The following is a 24,888-nucleotide window of genomic DNA, read 5'->3' as shown; positions in this document are numbered from 1 at the left end:
CTAGGCTATAACTTGAATATGATACATCCATGTCCTGTATATGTGACTACTAGACTATAACTTGAATATGATACATCCATGTCCTGTATATGTGACTACTAGGCTATAACTTGAACATGATACATCCATGTCCTGTATATGTGACTACAAGACTATAACTTGAATATGATACATCCATGTCCTGTATATGTGACTACTAGGCTATAACTTGAACATGATACATCCATGTCCTGTATATGTGACTACAATACTATAACTTGAACATGATACATCCATGTCCTGTATATGTGACTACTAGACTATAACTTGAACATGATACATCCATGTCCTGTATATGTGACTACTAGGCTATAACTTGAATATGATACATCCATGTCCTGTATATGTGACTACTAGACTATAACTTGAACATGATACATCCATGTCCTGTATATGTGACTACTAGGCTATAACTTGAATATGATACATCCATGTCCTGTATATGTGACTACTAGGCTATAACTTGAACATGATACATCCATGTCCTGTATATGTGACTACTAGGCTATAACTTGAATATGATACATCCATGTCCTGTATATGTGACTACTAGGCTATAACTTGAATATGATACATCCATGTCCTGTATATGTGACTACTAGGCTATAACTTGAATATGATACATCCATGTCCTGTATATGTGACTACTAGACTATAACTTGAATATGATACATCCATGTCCTGTATATGTGACTACTAGACTATAACTTGAATATGATACATCCATGTCCTGTATATGTGACTACTAGACTATAACTTGAATATGATACATCCATGTCCTGTATATGTGACTACTAGGCTATAACTTGAATATGATACATCCATGTCCTGTATATGTGACTACTAGGCTATAACTTGAATATGATACATCCATGTCCTGTATATGTGACTACTAGGCTATAACTTGAATATGATACATCCATGTCCTGTATATGTGACTACTAGGCTATAACTTGAATATGATACATCCATGTCCTGTATATGTGACTACTAGGCTATAACTTGAATATGATACATCCATGTCCTGTATATGTGACTACTAGGCTATAACTTGAATATGATACATCCATGTCCTGTATATGTGACTACTAGGCTATAACTTGAACATGATACATCCATGTCCTGTATATGTGACTACAAGACTATAACTTGAATATGATACATCCATGTCCTGTATATGTGACTACTAGGCTATAACTTGAACATGATACATCCATGTCCTGTATATGTGACTACTAGACTATAACTTGAATATGATACATCCATGTCCTGTATATGTGACTACTAGACTATAACTTGAATATGATACATCCATGTCCTGTATATGTGACTACTAGACTATAACTTGAATATGATACATACATGTCCTGTATATGTGACTACTAGGCTATAACTTGAATATGATACATCCATGTCCTGTATATGTGACTACTAGGCTATAACTTGAATATGATACATCCATGTCCTGTATATGTGACTACTAGGCTATAACTTGAATATGATACATCCATGTCCTGTATATGTGACTACTAGGCTATAACTTGAATATGATACATCCATGTCCTGTATATGTGACTACTAGGCTATAACTTGAATATGATACATCCATGTCCTGTATATGTGATTACTAGGCTATAACTTGAATATGATACATCCATGTCCTGTATATGTGACTACTAGGCTATAACTTGAATATGATACATCCATGTCCTGTATATGTGACTACTAGGCTATAACTTGAATATGATACATCCATGTCCTGTATATGTGACTACTAGGCTATAACTTGAATATGATACATCCATGTCCTGTATATGTGACTACTAGACTATAACTTGAATATGATACATCCATGTCCTGTATATGTGACTACTAGGCTATAACTTGAACATGATACATCCATGTCCTGTATATGTGACTACTAGGCTATAACTTGAACATGATACATCCATGTCCTGTGACTACAAGACTATAACTTGTATGACATCCATGTCCTGTAGTGACTACTAGGCTATAACTTGAACATGATACATCCATGTCCTGTATATGTGACTACAAGACTATAACTTGAACATGATACATCCATGTCCTGTATATGTGACTACTAGGCTATAACTTGAATATGATACATCCATGTCCTGTATATGTGACTACTAGGCTATAACTTGAATATGATACATCCATGTCCTGTATATGTGACTACTAGGCTATAACTTGAATATGATACATCCATGTCCTGTATATGTGACTACTAGGCTATAACTTGAATATGATACATCCATGTCCTGTATATGTGACTACTAGGCTATAACTTGAATATGATACATCCATGTCCTGTATATGTGACTACTAGACTATAACTTGAATATGATACATCCATGTCCTGTATATGTGACTACTAGGCTATAACTTGAACATGATACATCCATGTCCTGTATATGTGACTACAAGACTATAACTTGAACATGATACATCCATGTCCTGTATATGTGACTACTAGGCTATAACTTGAATATGATACATCCATGTCCTGTATATGTGACTACTAGGCTATAACTTGAATATGATACATCCATGTCCTGTATATGTGACTACTAGGCTATAACTTGAATATGATACATCCATGTCCTGTATATGTGACTACTAGACTATAACTTGAATATGATACATCCATGTCCTGTATATGTGACTACTAGGCTATAACTTGAACATGATACATCCATGTCCTGTATATGTGACTACAAGACTATAACTTGAATATGATACATCCATGTCCTGTATATGTGACTACTAGGCTATAACTTGAACATGATACATCCATGTCCTGTATATGTGACTACAATACTATAACTTGAACATGATACATCCATGTCCTGTATATGTGACTACTAGACTATAACTTGAACATGATACATCCATGTCCTGTATATGTGACTACTAGGCTATAACTTGAATATGATACATCCATGTCCTGTATATGTGACTACTAGACTATAACTTGAATATGATACATCCATGTCCTGTATATGTGACTACTAGGCTATAACTTGAATATGATACATCCATGTCCTGTATATGTGACTACTAGGCTATAACTTGAACATGATACATCCATGTCCTGTATATGTGACTACTAGGCTATAACTTGAATATGATACATCCATGTCCTGTATATGTGACTACTAGGCTATAACTTGAATATGATACATCCATGTCCTGTATATGTGACTACTAGGCTATAACTTGAATATGATACATCCATGTCCTGTATATGTGACTACTAGACTATAACTTGAACATGATACATCCATGTCCTGTATATGTGACTACTAGGCTATAACTTGAATATGATACATCCATGTCCTGTATATGTGACTACTAGACTATAACTTGAATATGATACATCCATGTCCTGTATATGTGACTACTAGGCTATAACTTGAATATGATACATCCATGTCCTGTATATGTGACTACTAGGCTATAACTTGAATATGATACATCCATGTCCTGTATATGTGACTACTAGGCTATAACTTGAATATGATACATCCATGTCCTGTATATGTGACTACTAGGCTATAACTTGAATATGATACATCCATGTCCTGTATATGTGACTACTAGGCTATAACTTGAATATGATACATCCATGTCCTGTATATGTGACTACTAGGCTATAACTTGAATATGATACATCCATGTCCTGTATATGTGACTACTAGGCTATAACTTGAATATGATACATCCATGTCCTGTATATGTGACTACTAGGCTATAACTTGAATATGATACATCCATGTCCTGTATATGTGACTACTAGGCTATAACTTGAACATGATACATCCATGTCCTGTATATGTGACTACAAGACTATAACTTGAACATGATACATCCATGTCCTGTATATGTGACTACTAGGCAATAACTTGAATATGATACATCCATGTCCTGTATATGTGACTACTAGGCTATAACTTGAATATGATACATCCATGTCCTGTATATGTGACTACTAGGCTATAACTTGAATATGATACATCCATGTCCTGTATATGTGACTACTAGGCTATAACTTGAATATGATACATCCATGTCCTGTATATGTGACTACTAGGCTATAACTTGAATATGATACATCCATGTCCTGTATATGTGACTACTAGGCTATAACTTGAATATGATACATCCATGTCCTGTATATGTGACTACTAGGCTATAACTTGAATATGATACATCCATGTCCTGTATATGTGACTACTAGGCTATAACAACATGATACATCCATGTCCTGTATATGTGACTACAAGACTATAACTTGAATATGATACATCCATGTCCTGTATATGTGACTACTAGGCTATAACTTGAACATGATACATCCATGTCCTGTATATGTGACTACAAGACTATAACTTGAACATGATACATCCATGTCCTGTATATGTGACTACTAGGCTATAACTTGAACATGATACATCCATGTCCTGTATATGTGACTACAAGACTATAACTTGAACATGATACATCCATGTCCTGTATATGTGACTACTAGGCTATAACTTGAATATGATACATCCATGTCCTGTATATGTGACTACTAGGTAATAACTTGAATATGATACATCCATGTCCTGTATATGTGACTACTAGGCTATAACTTGAATATGATACATCCATGTCCTGTATATGTGACTACTAGGCTATAACTTGAACATGATACATCCATGTCCTGTATATGTGACTACAAGACTATAACTTGAATATGATACATCCATGTCCTGTATATGTGACTACTAGACTATAACTTGAATATGATACATCCATGTCCTGTATATGTGACTACTAGGCTATAACTTGAACATGATACATCCATGTCCTGTATATGTGACTACTAGGCTATAACTTGAATATGATACATCCATGTCCTGTATATGTGACTACTAGGCTATAACTTGAACATGATACATCCATGTCCTGTATATGTGACTACAAGACTATAACTTGAATATGATACATCCATGTCCTGTATATGTGACTACTAGGCTATAACTTGAACATGATACATCCATGTCCTGTATATGTGACTACAAGACTATAACTTGAACATGATACATCCATGTCCTGTATATGTGACTACTAGGCTATAACTTGAACATGATACATCCATGTCCTGTATATGTGACTACAAGACTATAACTTGAACATGATACATCCATGTCCTGTATATGTGACTACTAGGCTATAACTTGAATATGATACATCCATGTCCTGTATATGTGACTACTAGGCTATAACTTGAATATGATACATCCATGTCCTGTATATGTGACTACTAGGCTATAACTTGAATATGATACATCCATGTCCTGTATATGTGACTACTAGGCTATAACTTGAACATGATACATCCATGTCCTGTATATGTGACTACAAGACTATAACTTGAATATGATACATCCATGTCCTGTATATGTGACTACTAGACTATAACTTGAATATGATACATCCATGTCCTGTATATGTGACTACTAGGCTATAACTTGAACATGATACATCCATGTCCTGTATATGTGACTACTAGGCTATAACTTGAATATGATACATCCATGTCCTGTATATGTGACTACTAGACTATAACTTGAATATGATACATCCATGTCCTGTATATGTGACTACTAGACTATAACTTGAATATGATACATCCATGTCCTGTATATGTGACTACTAGACTATAACTTGAATATGATACATCCATGTCCTGTATATGTGACTACTAGGCTATAACTTGAATATGATACATCCATGTCCTGTATATGTGACTACTAGGCTATAACTTGAATATGATACATCCATGTCCTGTATATGTGACTACTAGGCTATAACTTGAATATGATACATCCATGTCCTGTATATGTGACTACTAGACTATAACTTGAATATGATACATCCATGTCCTGTATATGTGACTACTAGACTATAACTTGAATATGATACATCCATGTCCTGTATATGTGACTACTAGGCTATAACTTGAATATGATACATCCATGTCCTGTATATGTGACTACTAGGCTATAACTTGAATATGATACATCCATGTCCTGTATATGTGACTACTAGGCTATAACTTGAATATGATACATCCATGTCCTGTATATGTGACTACTAGGCTATAACATGAATATGATACATCCATGTCCTGTATATGTGACTACTAGGCTATAACTTGAATATGATACATCCATGTCCTGTATATGTGACTACTAGGCTATAACTTGAATATGATACATCCATGTCCTGTATATGTGACTACTAGGCTATAACTTGAATATGATACATCCATGTCCTGTATATGTGACTACTAGGCTATAACTTGAATATGATACATCCATGTCCTGTATATGTGACTACTAGGCTATAACTTGAATATGATACATCCATGTCCTGTATATGTGACTACTAGGCTATAACTTGAACATGATACATCCATGTCCTGTATATGTGACTACAAGACTATAACTTGAATATGATACATCCATGTCCTGTATATGTGACTACTAGGCTATAACTTGAACATGATACATCCATGTCCTGTATATGTGACTACAAGACTATAACTTGAACATGATACATCCATGTCCTGTATATGTGACTACTAGGCTATAACTTGAACATGATACATCCATGTCCTGTGACTATATAACTTGTGACATCCATGTCCTAGTGACTACTAGGCTATAACTTGAATATGATACATCCATGTCCTGTATATGTGACTACTAGGTAATAACTTGAATATGATACATCCATGTCCTGTATATGTGACTACTAGGCTATAACTTGAATATGATACATCCATGTCCTGTATATGTGACTACTAGGCTATAACTTGAACATGATACATCCATGTCCTGTATATGTGACTACAAGACTATAACTTGAATATGATACATCCATGTCCTGTATATGTGACTACTAGACTATAACTTGAATATGATACATCCATGTCCTGTATATGTGACTACTAGGCTATAACTTGAACATGATACATCCATGTCCTGTATATGTGACTACTAGGCTATAACTTGAATATGATACATCCATGTCCTGTATATGTGACTACTAGGCTATAACTTGAACATGATACATCCATGTCCTGTATATGTGACTACAAGACTATAACTTGAATATGATACATCCATGTCCTGTATATGTGACTACTAGGCTATAACTTGAACATGATACATCCATGTCCTGTATATGTGACTACAAGACTATAACTTGAACATGATACATCCATGTCCTGTATATGTGACTACTAGGCTATAACTTGAACATGATACATCCATGTCCTGTATATGTGACTACAAGACTATAACTTGAACATGATACATCCATGTCCTGTATATGTGACTACTAGGCTATAACTTGAATATGATACATCCATGTCCTGTATATGTGACTACTAGGCTATAACTTGAATATGATACATCCATGTCCTGTATATGTGACTACTAGGCTATAACTTGAATATGATACATCCATGTCCTGTATATGTGACTACTAGGCTATAACTTGAACATGATACATCCATGTCCTGTATATGTGACTACAAGACTATAACTTGAATATGATACATCCATGTCCTGTATATGTGACTACTAGACTATAACTTGAATATGATACATCCATGTCCTGTATATGTGACTACTAGGCTATAACTTGAACATGATACATCCATGTCCTGTATATGTGACTACTAGGCTATAACTTGAATATGATACATCCATGTCCTGTATATGTGACTACTAGACTATAACTTGAATATGATACATCCATGTCCTGTATATGTGACTACTAGACTATAACTTGAATATGATACATCCATGTCCTGTATATGTGACTACTAGACTATAACTTGAATATGATACATCCATGTCCTGTATATGTGACTACTAGGCTATAACTTGAATATGATACATCCATGTCCTATATGTGACTACTAGGCTATAACTTGAATATGATACATCCATGTCCTGTATATGTGACTACTAGGCTATAACTTGAATATGATACATCCATGTCCTGTATATGTGACTACTAGGCTATAACTTGAATATGATACATCCATGTCCTGTATATGTGACTACTAGACTATAACTTGAATATGATACATCCATGTCCTGTATATGTGACTACTAGGCTATAACTTGAATATGATACATCCATGTCCTGTATATGTGACTACTAGGCTATAACTTGAATATGATACATCCATGTCCTGTATATGTGACTACTAGGCTATAACTTGAATATGATACATCCATGTCCTGTATATGTGACTACTAGGCTATAACATGAATATGATACATCCATGTCCTGTATATGTGACTACTAGGCTATAACTTGAATATGATACATCCATGTCCTGTATATGTGATTACTAGGCTATAACTTGAATATGATACATCCATGTCCTGTATATGTGACTACTAGACTATAACTTGAATATGATACATCCATGTCCTGTATATGTGACTACTAGGCTATAACTTGAACATGATACATCCATGTCCTGTATATGTGACTACAAGGCTATAACTTGAACATGATACATCCATGTCCTGTATATGTGACTACTAGGCTATAACTTGAATATGATACATCCATGTCCTGTATATGTGACTACTAGGCTATAACTTGAATATGATACATCCATGTCCTGTATATGTGACTACTAGGCTATAACTTGAATATGATACATCCATGTCCTGTATATGTGACTACTAGGCTATAACTTGAATATGATACATCCATGTCCTGTATATGTGACTACTAGGCTATAACTTGAATATGATACATCCATGTCCTGTATATGTGACTACTAGACTATAACTTGAACATGATACATCCATGTCCTGTATATGTGACTACTAGGCTATAACTTGAATATGATACATCCATGTCCTGTATATGTGACTACTAGGCTATAACTTGAATATGATACATCCATGTCCTGTATATGTGACTACTAGACTATAACTTGAATATGATACATCCATGTCCTGTATATGTGACTACTAGGCTATAACTTGAACATGATACATCCATGTCCTGTGATACAAGACTATAACTTGAATATGATACATCCATGTCCTGTATATGTGACTACTAGGCTATAACTTGAATATGATACATCCATGTCCTGTATATGTGACTACTAGGCTATAACTTGAATATGATACATCCATGTCCTGTATATGTGACTACTAGGCTATAACTTGAATATGATACATCCATGTCCTGTATATGTGACTACTAGACTATAACTTGAATATGATACATCCATGTCCTGTATATGTGACTACTAGGCTATAACTTGAATATGATACATCCATGTCCTGTATATGTGACTACTAGGCTATAACTTGAATATGATACATCCATGTCCTGTATATGTGACTACTAGGCTATAACTTGAATATGATACATCCATGTCCTGTATATGTGACTACTAGGCTATAACTTGAATATGATACATCCATGTCCTGTATATGTGACTACTAGACTATAACTTGAATATGATACATCCATGTCCTGTATATGTGACTACTAGGCTATAACTTGAATATGATACATCCATGTCCTGTATATGTGACTACTAGGCTATAACTTGAATATGATACATCCATGTCCTGTATATGTGACTACTAGGCTATAACTTGAATATGATACATCCATGTCCTGTATATGTGACTACTAGGCTATAACATGAATATGATACATCCATGTCCTGTATATGTGACTACTAGGCTATAACTTGAATATGATACATCCATGTCCTGTATATGTGACTACTAGGCTATAACTTGAATATGATACATCCATGTCCTGTATATGTGACTACTAGACTATAACTTGAATATGATACATCCATGTCCTGTATATGTGACTACTAGGCTATAACTTGAACATGATACATCCATGTCCTGTATATGTGACTACAAGACTATAACTTGAACATGATACATCCATGTCCTGTATATGTGACTACTAGGCTATAACTTGAATATGATACATCCATGTCCTGTATATGTGACTACTAGGCTATAACTTGAATATGATACATCCATGTCCTGTATATGTGACTACTAGGCTATAACTTGAATATGATACATCCATGTCCTGTATATGTGACTACTAGGCTATAACTTGAATATGATACATCCATGTCCTGTATATGTGACTACTAGGCTATAACTTGAATATGATACATCCATGTCCTGTATATGTGACTACTAGACTATAACTTGAATATGATACATCCATGTCCTGTATATGTGACTACTAGGCTATAACTTGAACATGATACATCCATGTCCTGTATATGTGACTACAAGACTATAACTTGAATATGATACATCCATGTCCTGTATATGTGACTACTAGGCTATAACTTGAACATGATACATCCATGTCCTGTATATGTGACTACAAGACTATAACTTGAACATGATACATCCATGTCCTGTATATGTGACTACTAGGCTATAACTTGAATATGATACATCCATGTCCTGTATATGTGACTACTAGGCTATAACTTGAATATGATACATCCATGTCCTGTATATGTGACTACTAGGCTATAACTTGAATATGATACATCCATGTCCTGTATATGTGACTAATAGACTATAACTTGAATATGATACATCCATGTCCTGTATATGTGACTACTAGGCTATAACTTGAACATGATACATCCATGTCCTGTATATGTGACTACAAGACTATAACTTGAATATGATACATCCATGTCCTGTATATGTGACTACTAGGCTATAACTGAACATGATACATCCATGTCCTGTATATGTGACTACAAGACTATAACTTGAACATGATACATCCATGTCCTGTATATGTGACTACTAGACTATAACTTGAACATGATACATCCATGTCCTGTATATGTGACTACTAGGCTATAACTTGAATATGATACATCCATGTCCTGTATATGTGACTACTAGACTATAACTTGAACATGATACATCCATGTCCTGTATATGTGACTACTCGGCTATAACTTGAATATGATACATCCATGTCCTGTATATGTGACTACTAGGCTATAACTTGAACATGATACATCCATGTCCTGTATATGTGACTACTAGGCTATAACTTGAATATGATACATCCATGTCCTGTATATGTGACTACTAGGCTATAACTTGAATATGATACATCCATGTCCTGTATATGTGACTACTAGGCTATAACTTGAATATGATACATCCATGTCCTGTATATGTGACTACTAGACTATAACTTGAATATGATACATCCATGTCCTGTATATGTGACTACTAGACTATAACTTGAATATGATACATCCATGTCCTGTATATGTGACTACTAGACTATAACTTGAACATGATACATCCATGTCCTGTATATGTGACTACTAGACTATAACTTGAATATGATACATCCATGTCCTGTATATGTGACTACTAGACTATAACTTGAATATGATACATCCATGTCCTGTATATGTGACTACTAGGCTATAACTTGAATATGATACATCCATGTCCTGTATATGTGACTACTAGACTATAACTTGAATATGATACATCCATGTCCTGTATATGTGACTACTAGGCTATAACTTGAACATGATACATCCATGTCCTGTATATGTGACTACAAGACTATAACTTGAATATGATACATCCATGTCCTGTATATGTGACTACTAGGCTATAACTTGAACATGATACATCCATGTCCTGTATATGTGACTACAAGACTATAACTTGAACATGATACATCCATGTCCTGTATATGTGACTACTAGGCTATAACTTGAATATGATACATCCATGTCCTGTATATGTGACTACTAGACTATAACTTGAATATGATACATCCATGTCCTGTATATGTGACTACTAGGCTATAACTTGAACATGATACATCCATGTCCTGTATATGTGACTACAAGACTATAACTTGAATATGATACATCCATGTCCTGTATATGTGACTACTAGGCTATAACTTGAACATGATACATCCATGTCCTGTATATGTGACTACAAGACTATAACTTGAACATGATACATCCATGTCCTGTATATGTGACTACTAGACTATAACTTGAACATGATACATCCATGTCCTGTATATGTGACTACTAGGCTATAACTTGAATATGATACATCCATGTCCTGTATATGTGACTACTAGACTATAACTTGAACATGATACATCCATGTCCTGTATATGTGACTACTCGGCTATAACTTGAATATGATACATCCATGTCCTGTATATGTGACTACTAGGCTATAACTTGAACATGATACATCCATGTCCTGTATATGTGACTACTAGGCTATAACTTGAATATGATACATCCATGTCCTGTATATGTGACTACTAGGCTATAACTTGAATATGATACATCCATGTCCTGTATATGTGACTACTAGGCTATAACTTGAATATGATACATCCATGTCCTGTATATGTGACTACTAGACTATAACTTGAATATGATACATCCATGTCCTGTATATGTGACTACTAGACTATAACTTGAATATGATACATCCATGTCCTGTATATGTGACTACTAGACTATAACTTGAATATGATACATCCATGTCCTGTATATGTGACTACTAGGCTATAACTTGAATATGATACATCCATGTCCTGTATATGTGACTACTAGGCTATAACTTGAATATGATACATCCATGTCCTGTATATGTGACTACTAGGCTATAACTTGAATATGATACATCCATGTCCTGTATATGTGACTACTAGGCTATAACTTGAATATGATACATCCATGTCCTGTATATGTGACTACTAGGCTATAACTTGAATATGATACATCCATGTCCTGTATATGTGACTACTAGGCTATAACTTGAATATGATACATCCATGTCCTGTATATGTGACTACTAGGCTATAACTTGAATATGATACATCCATGTCCTGTATATGTGACTACTAGGCTATAACTTGAACATGATACATCCATGTCCTGTATATGTGACTACTAGGCTATAACTTGAACATGATACATCCATGTCCTGTATATGTGACTACAAGACTATAACTTGAACATGATACATCCATGTCCTGTATATGTGACTACTAGGCTATAACTTGAATATGATACATCCATGTCCTGTATATGTGACTACTAGGCTATAACTTGAATATGATACATCCATGTCCTGTATATGTGACTACTAGGCTATAACTTGAATATGATACATCCATGTCCTGTATATGTGACTACTAGGCTATAACTTGAACATGATACATCCATGTCCTGTATATGTGACTACAAGACTATAACTTGAATATGATACATCCATGTCCTGTATATGTGACTACTAGACTATAACTTGAATATGATACATCCATGTCCTGTATATGTGACTACTAGGCTATAACTTGAACATGATACATCCATGTCCTGTATATGTGACTACTAGGCTATAACTTGAATATGATACATCCATGTCCTGTATATGTGACTACTAGGCTATAACTTGAACATGATACATCCATGTCCTGTATATGTGACTACAAGACTATAACTTGAATATGATACATCCATGTCCTGTATATGTGACTACTAGGCTATAACTTGAACATGATACATCCATGTCCTGTATATGTGACTACAAGACTATAACTTGAACATGATACATCCATGTCCTGTATATGTGACTACTAGGCTATAACTTGAACATGATACATCCATGTCCTGTATATGTGACTACAAGACTATAACTTGAACATGATACATCCATGTCCTGTATATGTGACTACTAGGCTATAACTTGAATATGATACATCCATGTCCTGTATATGTGACTACTAGGCTATAACTTGAATATGATACATCCATGTCCTGTATATGTGACTACTAGGCTATAACTTGAATATGATACATCCATGTCCTGTATATGTGACTACTAGGCTATAACTTGAACATGATACATCCATGTCCTGTATATGTGACTACAAGACTATAACTTGAATATGATACATCCATGTCCTGTATATGTGACTACTAGACTATAACTTGAATATGATACATCCATGTCCTGTATATGTGACTACTAGGCTATAACTTGAACATGATACATCCATGTCCTGTATATGTGACTACTAGGCTATAACTTGAATATGATACATCCATGTCCTGTATATGTGACTACTAGACTATAACTTGAATATGATACATCCATGTCCTGTATATGTGACTACTAGACTATAACTTGAATATGATACATCCATGTCCTGTATATGTGACTACTAGACTATAACTTGAATATGATACATCCATGTCCTGTATATGTGACTACTAGGCTATAACTTGAATATGATACATCCATGTCCTGTATATGTGACTACTAGGCTATAACTTGAATATGATACATCCATGTCCTGTATATGTGACTACTAGGCTATAACTTGAATATGATACATCCATGTCCTGTATATGTGACTACTAGGCTATAACTTGAATATGATACATCCATGTCCTGTATATGTGACTACTAGACTATAACTTGAATATGATACATCCATGTCCTGTATATGTGACTACTGTATATGATGACATCCATGTCCTAGGACTATAACTTGAATATGATACATCCATGTCCTGTATATGTGACTACTAGGCTATAACTTGAATATGATACATCCATGTCCTGTATATGTGACTACTAGACTATAACTTGAATATGATACATCCATGTCCTGTATATGTGACTACTAGACTATAACTTGAATATGATACATCCATGTCCTGTATATGTGACTACTAGACTATAACTTGAATATGATACATCCATGTCCTGTATATGTGACTACTAGGCTATAACTTGAATATGATACATCCATGTCCTGTATATGTGACTACTAGGCTATAACTTGAATATGATACATCCATGTCCTGTATATGTGACTACTAGGCTATAACTTGAATATGATACATCCATGTCCTGTATATGTGACTACTAGGCTATAACTTGAATATGATACATCCATGTCCTGTATATGTGACTACTAGGCTATAACTTGAATATGATACATCCATGTCCTGTATATGTGATTACTAGGCTATAACTTGAATATGATACATCCATGTCCTGTATATGTGACTACTAGGCTATAACTTGAATATGATACATCCATGTCCTGTATATGTGACTACTAGGCTATAACTTGAATATGATACATCCATGTCCTGTATATGTGACTACTAGGCTATAACTTGAATATGATACATCCATGTCCTGTATATGTGACTACTAGACTATAACTTGAATATGATACATCCATGTCCTGTATATGTGACTACTAGGCTATAACTTGAACATGATACATCCATGTCCTGTATATGTGACTACAAGACTATAACTTGAATATGATACATCCATGTCCTGTATATGTGACTACTAGGCTATAACTTGAACATGATACATCCATGTCCTGTATATGTGACTACAAGACTATAACTTGAACATGATACATCCATGTCCTGTATATGTGACTACTAGGCTATAACTTGAATATGATACATCCATGTCCTGTATATGTGACTACTAGGCTATAACTTGAATATGATACATCCATGTCCTGTATATGTGACTACTAGGCTATAACTTGAATATGATACATCCATGTCCTGTATATGTGACTACTAGGCTATAACTTGAATATGATACATCCATGTCCTGTATATGTGACTACTAGGCTATAACTTGAATATGATACATCCATGTCCTGTATATGTGACTACTAGACTATAACTTGAATATGATACATCCATGTCCTGTATATGTGACTACTAGGCTATAACTTGAACATGATACATCCATGTCCTGTATATGTGACTACAAGACTATAACTTGAACATGATACATCCATGTCCTGTATATGTGACTACTAGGCTATAACTTGAATATGATACATCCATGTCCTGTATATGTGACTACATCCATGTCCTGTATATGTGACTATAATAACTTGAATATGATACATCCATGTCCTGTATATGTGACTACTAGGCTATAACTTGAATATGATACATCCATGTCCTGTATATGTGACTACTAGGCTATAACTTGAATATGATACATCCATGTCCTGTATATGTGACTACTAGACTATAACTTGAATATGATACATCCATGTCCTGTATATGTGACTACTAGGCTATAACTTGAACATGATACATCCATGTCCTGTATATGTGACTACAAGACTATAACTTGAATATGATACATCCATGTCCTGTATATGTGACTACTAGGCTATAACTTGAATATGATACATCCATGTCCTGTATATGTGACTACTAAGACTATAACTTGAACATGATACATCCATGTCCTGTATATGTGACTACTAGGCTATAACTTGAATATGATACATCCATGTCCTGTATATGTGACTACTAGGCTATAACTTGAATATGATACATCCATGTCCTGTATATGTGACTACTAGACTATAACTTGAATATGATACATCCATGTCCTGTATATGTGACTACTAGGCTATAACTTGAATATGATACATCCATGTCCTGTATATGTGACTACTAGGCTATAACTTGAACATGATACATCCATGTCCTGTATATGTGACTACTAGGCTATAACTTGAATATGATACATCCATGTCCTGTATATGTGACTACTAGGCTATAACTTGAATATGATACATCCATGTCCTGTATATGTGACTACTAGGCTATAACTTGAATATGATACATCCATGTCCTGTATATGTGACTACTAGACTATAACTTGAATATGATACATCCATGTCCTGTATATGTGACTACTAGGCTATAACTTGAACATGATACATCCATGTCCTGTATATGTGACTACTAGGCTATAACTTGAATATGATACATCCATGTCCTGTATATGTGACTACTAGGCTATAACTTGAATATGATACATCCATGTCCTGTATATGTGACTACTAGGCTATAACTTGAATATGATACATCCATGTCCTGTATATGTGACTACTAGACTATAACTTGAATATGATACATCCATGTCCTGTATATGTGACTACTAGGCTATAACTTGAACATGATACATCCATGTCCTGTATATGTGACTACTAGGCTATAACTTGAATATGATACATCCATGTCCTGTATATGTGACTACTAGACTATAACTTGAATATGATACATCCATGTCCTGTATATGTGACTACTAGACTATAACTTGAATATGATACATCCATGTCCTGTATATGTGACTACTAGACTATAACTTGAATATGATACATCCATGTCCTGTATATGTGACTACTAGGCTATAACTTGAATATGATACATCCATGTCCTGTATATGTGACTACTAGGCTATAACTTGAATATGATACATCCATGTCCTGTATATGTGACTACTAGGCTATAACTTGAATATGATACATCCATGTCCTGTATATGTGACTACTAGGCTATAACTTGAATATGATACATCCATGTCCTGTATATGTGACTACTAGACTATAACTTGAATATGATACATCCATGTCCTGTATATGTGACTACTAGGCTATAACTTGAACATGATACATCCATGTCCTGTATATGTGACTACAAGACTATAACTTGAATATGATACATCCATGTCCTGTATATGTGACTACTAGGCTATAACTTGAACATGATACATCCATGTCCTGTATATGTGACTACTAGACTATAACTTGAATATGATACATCCATGTCCTGTATATGTGACTACTAGACTATAACTTGAATATGATACATCCATGTCCTGTATATGTGACTACTAGACTATAACTTGAATATGATACATCCATGTCCTGTATATGTGACTACTAGACTATAACTTGAATATGATACATCCATGTCCTGTATATGTGACTACTAGGCTATAACTTGAATATGATACATCCATGTCCTGTATATGTGACTACTAGGCTATAACTTGAATATGATACATCCATGTCCTGTATATGTGACTACTAGGCTATAACTTGAATATGATACATCCATGTCCTGTATATGTGACTACTAGGCTATAACTTGAATATGATACATCCATGTCCTGTATATGTGACTACTAGGCTATAACTTGAATATGATACATCCATGTCCTGTATATGTGATTACTAGGCTATAACTTGAATATGATACATCCATGTCCTGTATATGTGACTACTAGGCTATAACTTGAATATGATACATCCATGTCCTGTATATGTGACTACTAGGCTATAACTTGAACATGATACATCCATGTCCTGTATATGTGACTACTAAGACTATAACTTGAATATGATACATCCATGTCCTGTATATGTGACTACTAGACTATAACTTGAATATGATACATCCATGTCCTGTATATGTGACTACTAGGCTATAACTTGAATATGATACATCCATGTCCTGTATATGTGACTACTAGACTATAACTTGAATATGATACATCCATGTCCTGTATATGTGACTACTAGGCTATAACTTGAATATGATACATCCATGTCCTGTATATGTGACTACTAGGCTATAACTTGAATATGATACATCCATGTCCTGTATATGTGACTACTAGGCTATAACTTGAATATGATACATCCATGTCCTGTATATGTGACTACTAGGCTATAACTTGAATATGATACATCCATGTCCTGTATATGTGACTACTAGACTATAACTTGAATATGATACATCCATGTCCTGTATATGTGACTACTAGGCTATAACTTGAATATGATACATCCATGTCCTGTATATGTGACTACTAGGCTATAACTTGAATATGATACATCCATGTCCTGTATATGTGACTACTAGGCTATAACTTGAATATGATACATCCATGTCCTGTATATGTGACTACTAGGCTATAACTTGAATATGATACATCCATGTCCTGTATATGTGACTACTAGGCTATAACTTGAATATGATACATCCATGTCCTGTATATGTGACTACTAGGCTATAACTTGAATATGATACATCCATGTCCTGTATATGTGACTACTAGGCTATAACTTGAATATGATACATCCATGTCCTGTATATGTGACTACTAGACTATAACTTGAATATGATACATCCATGTCCTGTATATGTGACTACTAGGCTATAACTTGAATATGATACATCCATGTCCTGTATATGTGACTACTAGGCTATAACTTGAATATGATACATCCATGTCCTGTATATGTGACTACTAGGCTATAACTTGAATATGATACATCCATGTCCTGTATATGTGACTACTAGACTATAACTTGAATATGATACATCCATGTCCTGTATATGTGACTACTAGGCTATAACTTGAATATGATACATCCATGTCCTGTATATGTGACTACTAGACTATAACTTGAATATGATACATCCATGTCCTGTATATGTGACTACTAGGCTATAACTTGAATATGATACATCCATGTCCTGTATATGTGACTACTAGACTATAACTTGAATATGATACATCCATGTCCTGTATATGTGACTACTAGACTATAACTTGAATATGATACATCCATGTCCTGTATATGTGACTACTAGGCTATAACTTGAATATGATACATCCATGTCCTGTATATGTGACTACTAGACTATAACTTGAATATGATACATCCATGTCCTGTATATGTGACTACTAGGCTATAACTTGAATATGATACATCCATGTCCTGTATATGTGACTACTAGGCTATAACTTGAATATGATACATCCATGTCCTGTATATGTGACTACTAGGCTATAACTTGAATATGATACATCCATGTCCTGTATATGTGACTACTAGGCTATAACTTGAATATGATACATCCATGTCCTGTATATGTGACTACTAGGCTATAACTTGAATATGATACATCCATGTCCTGTATATGTGACTACTAGGTTATAACTTGAATATGATACATCCATGTCCTGTATATGTGACTACTAGGCTATAACTTGAATATGATACATCCATGTCCTGTATATGTGACTACTAGGCTATAACTTGAATATGATACATCCATGTCCTGTATATGTGACTACTAGGCTATAACTTGAATATGATACATCCATGTCCTGTATATGTGACTACTAGACTATAACTTGAATATGATACATCCATGTCCTGTATATGTGACTACTAGGCTATAACTTGAATATGATACATCCATGTCCTGTATATGTGACTACAAGACTATAACTTGAATATGATACATCCATGTCCTGTATATGTGACTACTAGGCTATAACTTGAACATGATACATCCATGTCCTGTATATGTGACTACAAGACTATAACTTGAACATGATACATCCATGTCCTGTATATGTGACTACTAGGCTATAACTTGAATATGATACATCCATGTCCTGTATATGTGACTACTAGGCTATAACTTGAATATGATACATCCATGTCCTGTATATGTGACTACTAGGTCTATAACTTGAATATGATACATCCATGTCCTGTATATGTGACTACTAGGCTATAACTTGAATATGATACATCCATGTCCTGTATATGTGACTACTAGGCTATAACCAATATGATACATCCATGTCCTGTATATGTGACTACTAGGCTATAACTTGAATATGATACATCCATGTCCTGTATATGTGACTACTAGACTATAACTTGAATATGATACATCCATGTCCTGTATATGTGACTACTAGGCTATAACTTGAACATGATACATCCATGTCCTGTATATGTGACTACAAGACTATAACTTGAACATGATACATCCATGTCCTGTATATGTGACTACTAGGCTATAACTTGAATATGATACATCCATGTCCTGTATATGTGACTACTAGGCTATAACTTGAATATGATACATCCATGTCCTGTATATGTGACTACTAGGCTATAACTTGAATATGATACATCCATGTCCTGTATATGTGACTACTAGGCTATAACTTGAATATGATACATCCATGTCCTGTATATGTGACTACTAGGCTATAACTTGAATATGATACATCCATGTCCTGTATATGTGACTACTAGACTATAACTTGAATATGATACATCCATGTCCTGTATATGTGACTACTAGGCTATAACTTGAACATGATACATCCATGTCCTGTATATGTGACTACAAGACTATAACTTGAATATGATACATCCATGTCCTGTATATGTGACTACTAGGCTATAACTTGAACATGATACATCCATGTCCTGTATATGTGACTACAAGACTATAACTTGAACATGATACATCCATGTCCTGTATATGTGACTACTAGACTATAACTTGAACATGATACATCCATGTCCTGTATATGTGACTACTAGGCTATAACTTGAATATGATACATCCATGTCCTGTATATGTGACTACTAGGCTATAACTTGAATATGATACATCCATGTCCTGTATATGTGACTACTAGGCTATAACTTGAATATGATACATCCATGTCCTGTATATGTGACTACTAGGCTATAACTTGAATATGATACATCCATGTCCTGTATATGTGACTACTAGGCTATAACTTGAATATGATACATCCATGTCCTATATATGTGACTACTAGGCTATAACTTGAATATGATACATCCATGTCCTGTATATGTGACTACTAGGCTATAACTTGAATATGATACATCCATGTCCTGTATATGTGACTACAAGACTATAACTTGAATATGATACATCCATGTCCTGTATATGTGACTACTAGACTATAACTTGAACATGATACATCCATGTCCTGTATATGTCACTACAAGACTATAACTTGAACATGATACATCCATGTCCTGTATATGTGACTACTAGGCTATAACTTGAATATGATACATCCATGTCCTGTATATGTGACTACTAGGCTATAACTTGAATATGATACATCCATGTCCTGTATATGTGACTACTAGGCTATAACTTGAATATGATACATCCATGTCCTGTATATGTGACTACTAGGCTATAACTTGAATATGATACATCCATGTCCTGTATATGTGACTACTAGGCTATAACTTGAATATGATACATCCATGTCCTGTATATGTGACTACTAGGCTATAACTTGAATATGATACATCCATGTCCTGTATATGTGACTACTAGGCTATAACTTGAACATGATACATCCATGTCCTGTATATGTGACTACAAGACTATAACTTGAATATGATACATCCATGTCCTGTATATGTGACTACTAGGCTATAACTTGAACATGATACATCCATGTCCTGTATATGTGACTACAAGACTATAACTTGAATATGATACATCCATGTCCTGTATATGTGACTACTAGGCTATAACTTGAATATGATACATCCATGTCCTGTATATGTGACTACTAGGCTATAACTTGAATATGATACATCCATGTCCTGTATATGTGACTACTAGGCTATAACTTGAATATGATACATCCATGTCCTGTATATGTGACTACTAGGCTATAACTTGAACATGATACATCCATGTCCTGTATATGTGACTACTAGGCTATAACTTGAATATGATACATCCATGTCCTGTATATGTGACTACTAGGCTATAACTTGAATATGATACATCCATGTCCTGTATATGTGACTACTAGGCTATAACTTGAATATGATACATCCATGTCCTGTATATGTGACTACTAGGCTATAACTTGAATATGATACATCCATGTCCTGTATATGTGACTACTAGGCTATAACTTGAATATGATACATCCATGTCCTGTATATGTGACTACTAGGCTATAACTTGAATATGATACATCCATGTCCTGTATATGTGACTACTAGGCTATAACTTGAATATGATACATCCATGTCCTGTATATGTGACTACTAGGCTATAACTTGAACATGATACATCCATGTCCTGTATATGTGACTACAAGACTATAACTTGAATATGATACATCCATGTCCTGTATATGTGACTACTAGGCTATAACTTGAACATGATACATCCATGTCCTGTATATGTGACTACAAGACTATAACTTGAACATGATACATCCATGTCCTGTATATGTGACTACTAGGCTATAACTTGAATATGATACATCCATGTCCTGTATATGTGACTACTAGGCTATAACTTGAATATGATACATCCATGTCCTGTATATGTGACTACTAGGCTATAACTTGAATATGATACATCCATGTCCTGTATATGTGACTACTAGGCTATAACTTGAATATGATACATCCATGTCCTGTATATGTGACTACTAGGCTATAACTTGAATATGATACATCCATGTCCTGTATATGTGACTACTAGACTATAACTTGAATATGATACATCCATGTCCTGTATATGTGACTACTAGGCTATAACTTGAACATGATACATCCATGTCCTGTATATGTGACTACAAGACTATAACTTGAATATGATACATCCATGTCCTGTATATGTGACTACTAGGCTATAACTTGAACATGATACATCCATGTCCTGTATATGTGACTACAAGACTATAACTTGAACATGATACATCCATGTCCTGTATATGTGACTACTAGGCTATAACTTGAATATGATACATCCATGTCCTGTATATGTGACTACTAGACTATAACTTGAACATGATACATCCATGTCCTGTATATGTGACTACTCGGCTATAACTTGAATATGATACATCCATGTCCTGTATATGTGACTACTAGGCTATAACTTGAACATGATACATCCATGTCCTGTATATGTGACTATTAGGCTATAACTTGAATATGATACATCCATGTCCTGTATATGTGACTACTAGGCTATAACTTGAAGTTACTGATGATCAGTCTGTTGTCTTGGGGAGGAATCACACGGTGGCACATCTGATGTGTTTTGACAACTGTAAATCCCCGTCGGTTGTGGCATCAGGCATGTGGCTGGCTGCTCAATTAGACTCTCAGACAGGTTCTCCCTCCCTCTTTCTCGCTCCCCCCTCATCCTTCTCTCCTAGGGGCTCCCTCCCTCTCATCCCACCCAGGGCCTCCCTTCCACCCAGGGCTTCCATCCCAGAGTGGCAAGAGACCGTCAGGACTGATGGTCACTTGACAGCTGCTCACTTAATTATAACATGAGAAGTATTGGAGGAAATGGAAGATGGCGGAGTAAACAGCAGAACTTTCTCTCGCTTGGTAAATCATGTGCTTCCGTTCTGTCCCACAGGGCGGGTAAGAGCTTCTGACGAAGACAGTGCGATAATAAGGATGTGATTGTGAATACTAAATGCCTGGCTGCAGACAGACAGTACCTAACCTTGTCTAATGTGGCGTCTCCTCGGGGGATGATCTCTCGCAGAGATCTCCTGCTCAGTGATGTCCTGCTGCTGCTCCTGTCCTGAGTCTGGCTCGCTCCCCCTTCTCTTCCCCCAGGTCCAGACTGGCCCAGACTGCTGTGTCTCTGCCCCTGCCTGGTACCCTGACAGGGTGACCGGCAGCGGGTTGGGACCATCCCAGGCACCTCTAATGTTCTCCTGTATGCTTGGGAGTCAGTGTGGGGAGCCAGCCTGGTTTTACACCCTGCAGGGTCTGTGTGGGTTAGGGTTCGCTCTATGGTAAATGTTCGGTCTGCACCACTGGACCCAGGCCGTGCTCTGGGCGGAGTGTCCTCATCTAGGCCTGATGATCCGGGGATACCAGGGGTGGAGCTGGGGGGAACACCAGGAGTACCAGGGCTGGGGGGGACACTGGACCTCTGATAGAGGAACCTGGAGGAGGTCTCTTCCTGGGAGAAATAGAGAG

The 24,888-nt window shown here is 35.4% G+C and overlaps 1 protein-coding gene across 2 annotated transcripts in view; it reads right to left on the bottom strand.

Moving 5' to 3' along the window:
• cfap20dc (CFAP20 domain containing) overlaps positions 1 to 24,888 on the bottom strand; it is an 84,248-nt gene that overhangs the window by 25,322 nt on the left and 34,038 nt on the right. For both annotated transcript variants that reach the window (XM_029682862.2, XM_029682863.2), the window contains one exon: positions 24,404 to 24,871. In XM_029682862.2, coding sequence (XP_029538722.1) covers positions 24,404 to 24,871 — 468 coding nt within the window. The remainder of the gene's footprint in view (positions 1 to 24,403; positions 24,872 to 24,888) is intronic.

Source organism: Oncorhynchus nerka, linkage group LG15 (genome assembly GCF_034236695.1).
Source record: "Oncorhynchus nerka isolate Pitt River linkage group LG15, Oner_Uvic_2.0, whole genome shotgun sequence".
In the NCBI taxonomy this organism is placed as follows: Eukaryota; Metazoa; Chordata; class Actinopteri; order Salmoniformes; family Salmonidae; genus Oncorhynchus; species Oncorhynchus nerka.
Note: the sequence above shows the minus strand (reverse complement) of the source record. Positions and strands in the feature narration are given on the sequence as shown.